General features: G+C 21.2%; 1 protein-coding gene across 1 annotated transcript; it reads right to left on the bottom strand.

Moving 5' to 3' along the window:
- Positions 1-901: 901 nt before the first annotated feature.
- Positions 902-1550, bottom strand: LOAG_12811 (hypothetical protein; the record flags this gene model as incomplete). The annotated part of the gene is made up of 2 exons (XM_003148322.2): positions 902-1138; positions 1389-1550. 2 exons carry the CDS (start codon positions 1548-1550, stop codon positions 902-904), a joined length of 399 nt encoding a protein of 132 aa, XP_003148370.2.
- Between the last annotated feature and the right edge of the window lie 3109 nt (positions 1551-4659).

Below are 4659 nucleotides of genomic sequence, written 5' to 3'. Positions count from 1 at the left end.
CTGCTTAATTTACATTTTTGCAACTTAGTGAAGCAATTTTTTCTTTCTTTTTACATTACTAAACATAATGAACAAAAAGATATTAGAGAAAGGAAATGAAATTTAAATTTCACAATACTAGACAGTTTAATCCAAAAAAATTTTTTTTTTGATTATTGACAACCTTTGCTTTATTATTTAATTTTCACAGCAAATCATAAATTACTAAATAAAATATCATTGTTATGAGTATGTTTATTTCGTGCAAAAGGCTGCAGAATGCATTTTAAAATTTTCTACAATTTTACCATTTTTCTATCTTTTTTTTTTCTTTATCTTTTTGATTATTAATTTTTTTTTCATTTAATTGCAAGAGTGATTATAAAATTTACATGCACTATGAATTTCCTTAATGCTTATTGTTTTATCAATTCGATGAAAAATTTGAGATAAATTTAAGATTAACATAGTAATTTTAACAAATTCAATTGGCTAATAATTATAAAAGATAATTTAAAATACTGATTTAATTAAGCGATAAATATAGATTAAAATTTTCCAATTTATTGCAAAGTTATCAACCAATTTTTTGTCATTTTTGTTTTTTTTAATTCTTTAACTATAAAAATTATGCAAATTTTACTAACATACCATTTCACGGATTTCACTAAAATTATCAGTTGATACAAGAGTTGCATTACCAAATGTTTGAAGATTATTTGTGTTTACATTCCGTTGTTTGGATAAAAATTTATTTCCACCAGATAATGCACTTCGATCTATAATCATAAAATTTTTCTCAAATATTATCATTGTAAAATTATCTAAAATAATTGAATTTCAAAAATGTTAACATTTTAATTTTTTTTTTGAAACTTTCCACTTTTCCTTCTTCTTTTTTTTTTTGCAATTTAAGCATAATTCAATTAAAATAAACAAACAAACTCCAATTTTTCCTGATTCGTTGTCGTGCGGCAAGAAATATTTTTACATAAACGATAACCATCACAACAAGAGGCACAAAAAATGAACCACTAGCTGAGTAAACAACAAATGCTTTTTCTGTTGTTAACTCACAATGTGTTTTTAAACTTTCACCTGACCAATCATTCCAACCAATTATTGGTGGTACACTAATACATGCACTTGCTAACCAAACCTGTCAAATTGATTAATTCCATCAATAATTAATAATAATCAGTTTTTTTTCCGAAGAAAAAAAAATTTAATAAATTTTATAAATTAGATGAAATTGCAACAAATTATTCGAAATGATATCTGTCACACAAACAAATAAAAGAAAAAAAAAAAAGCACTAAGAGAATAAATCATTTGAAATTAACAATTTAAAAATAATTTAGTAATATAAATTTTTCATTAATATAAATACAAATAAAACAATTACATACCACAGCAATTGTTCGGCAAACAAATTTCAATGTCCTTTTATGGACATAATTAATTGGATCATGAATAGCCCAATAACGATCCAATGCAATTGCGCAAAGATTTAGGATTGATGATGTACAAAGCATTATATCAGCTGTTGTGAATATATGACATAATGTCATCCCTAATAACCATCGTCCACCTAAATTATACCTATTTATATGGAAATTATTATAACATCATAAAAAAGGGAAAAAAATAAACTTTTTCTATTATCATTATCTATATTGTTATCAGTGTTTAATCTAATTATCATTCGCATTATTATTAAATTGCAAATAAATTTGGCGTGTTAAAATACAATTACTATTATTACTGCTATTGATACTTTAGGTAAGATATCATATACTATTTTTATCATAAAATTAATTTATCATTTCGTAATGTTATGAAAAAACCTTCAATTTTCTTTAATTTTCCTTATTCGAAAAGTAAAAAAAAAACGAAAATTTTATTTAGTTAAGACTAAAATAGCTATAATATATTAATATGGATTCAATAAATTCTTTTGTCAAGCAAATTATCAATCAGAGAGCTATCTCATACTGATTATTAATTTAAGTTTTCTATATCTTCATTATGCCTACATCATTAATTTTCTCTTTTCTTCTTCTCTTTCTTTCTTTTTCTTCTCTCAATTATTGAATATTTCATTACCTTTTATACATTTTGTTGTCAACATATTTGTTTGTATTGTATATTTATATAATTACTTATTTACTGAAATTTGAAATATGTATAATAAACAGATATGGTTGATAAATTTAAATGAATATTTAGTTGATTGAAGTTTGTTCTTTCAGTGCATTTCAGCAATCTTTATTTCTTTTCATTCCATCAAATTTATCAATTACTTTGATGATGTCATTTAAGAAATTGAAAAAAAAAAAAAAAATTCTTTCTTTATAAAATAATACTTCGTTTAGGCACAATTGTGTTTGTGCAATATATCGATAACATTGAAATGTTGTTAATTTATGATATTTTTGATAAACAAAATTAATGCTTATTCTTTATGAGTAATTAGTTAAGTTTGCTAATTGAATAAAGAAATTGTTACTGTTTGTAATAAATTTGAAAATAAACGAAAACATTTCATCAACATATATTTTATGTTCAATCAATTTTTCAAATGAATGCATTGTAAAAAAAATAATGGCAATTAATTTTTTCTATTATTCCTTTTGTTTTATTGCAAAATTAAAAAAAAAAACTTTTTTCCAAGACTCTAAAGTTATATTTAATTAATAATTATTAGCCAGTAGAATAAAATTTGCAAAATTTAAACAAATATTGATATGATTTCTTTGACTTTTTTTTCACTTTTTTTAAAAAATTATAGAAAATAAAATCGTAAAATAGTTGTTATACGAATTGTACATATATACAGTATATAAAAATCTTACTTATCTTCTTTCTAATATACTTAATTCATTAAAAGATATGAAAAAGTTGTTAGAGAAATATTCTTATACTTTTTAATTATATCTCAATTTATGTCCTTTTTTTTTTTTTTAAAGATGATAATAAATAGTCCGAAAAATTTGAAGTAATTCTTTAATGAAATTTTTCAATAATATAATTTGAATAAATACTCATGTAATCAATGATAATGATAATTGAATTAAAACCATAAATTCCTTTACGACTTTCTTTTCCAATTAAAAATTTCACACAATTATGATTTAAATATCAAAAAGTATATAATACTTAAAGATATGATATTAATTGATTTGTTCATTGTCAACCATTACATCATACTGTATCTCTTACAGATATATTTGTTCCACTTTTTGAGAAAGAAGAAAAAAAAAAAGAATTTTATTTTTTTGAAAAATTTTGAAAACTATAAACTAATCAAACTTTTACTAATAAATATTGGGGAAATTTTTTGATTCTTTAATATTTCATTTATGCTATAATTGAGAAATCGTCACAACACATAATAATGAGAATATGAGGTGACAATGAAAAAGAAGGTAAGAAAAAACAAGAGGATGCTTTAAAATCTTCAAGTTTTTTTTCTCATCATAATGAAGGACTAAATGAATAAATATTAATGCATGTCACAGGACATGAAATTATATATTAATTATTAGGATGAAATATTTAGGAATTAGGGAAAAGGAAAAAAATGGATATTTTAAAATTTGCTTTCGAAATTTTTTTTTACAACAAATGAAAAAACAAAAACAAAAAATTTGCCACTGAAATTAGCATACAAAATATTTCACTTAAATTTAAATAAAAAAAAAGCTGAACATAAATTGAATTATTGACCAATTAATCGGTTTGATAATTAATACTTCGTGTTATATAGAAATAATACCATATAAGGGAAATATTTCAATTTGTTAACGAATCGCATCAATAATTTTAATGAAATGAAATAATTGAATATGATTTATTTGTAGGAAAAATCAAGCATATAACAATAATTTTAAGCAATTTTTAATTATTATACAATTAAACAATTTTTTTTGACAAAAAAAATATTAAAACAGAATTAAATTATTAAAAATTAATTAACAACAAGAAAATACAAATTATCTTACCGGCAATAAATTTAGCAACATGAAGTGGCATAACAAATGTTGCAACACATAAATCTGATGCTGCTAATGAAACCAAAAAATAATTCTGCACTTTTTTTAATGGACGATAACTGAATACAGAAATAACAACAAGTGAATTTCCCACAATTGTTGTCATAATTATTATCTGTAACGATATTATTAATTAAATAATTTATAAATTAATAAATAAACTAGAATAATATTAATCGTTTATTTAAAAAATTTTGCCATACATTTGATTACAATGAATATTTGAAAATAAACAAAAAGATTATGAATTTTTAAAATTATTTTTATTTGTTTTTTTTATTATATATATTATATTTGAAAGATTAAAAGAAAAAGAAAAAAATATATATTATCGAATTATTTGAGAAGAAATTGATGTAGAAATTTTGGTGTAAAAAAAAGAATTAATGGATTAAATTTTTTGTTTTTTTTTTTGCAACAAATTTGAAAATTTATTACTTATTAATCATTAATGAATACCAGTTCAAAGGATTCATTTCATTAATATTTTCTCCTTTTTCTTTTTCTTATTTTTTATTTTTTTTTTTTTTTAATTATTGAATGATCTTCAAAAAAAAAGAAAATTGAAATGCATGCAATATTTTGAAGTTTTATCTTTCGCCTTTTCTCACCCTCTCTCTCTCTC

This window comes from Loa loa (assembly GCF_000183805.2).
Source record: "Loa loa unplaced genomic scaffold supercont3.376, whole genome shotgun sequence".
NCBI lineage: Eukaryota > Metazoa > Nematoda > Chromadorea > Rhabditida > Onchocercidae > Loa > Loa loa.
This window is presented reverse-complemented; position numbering and strand designations above follow the sequence as displayed.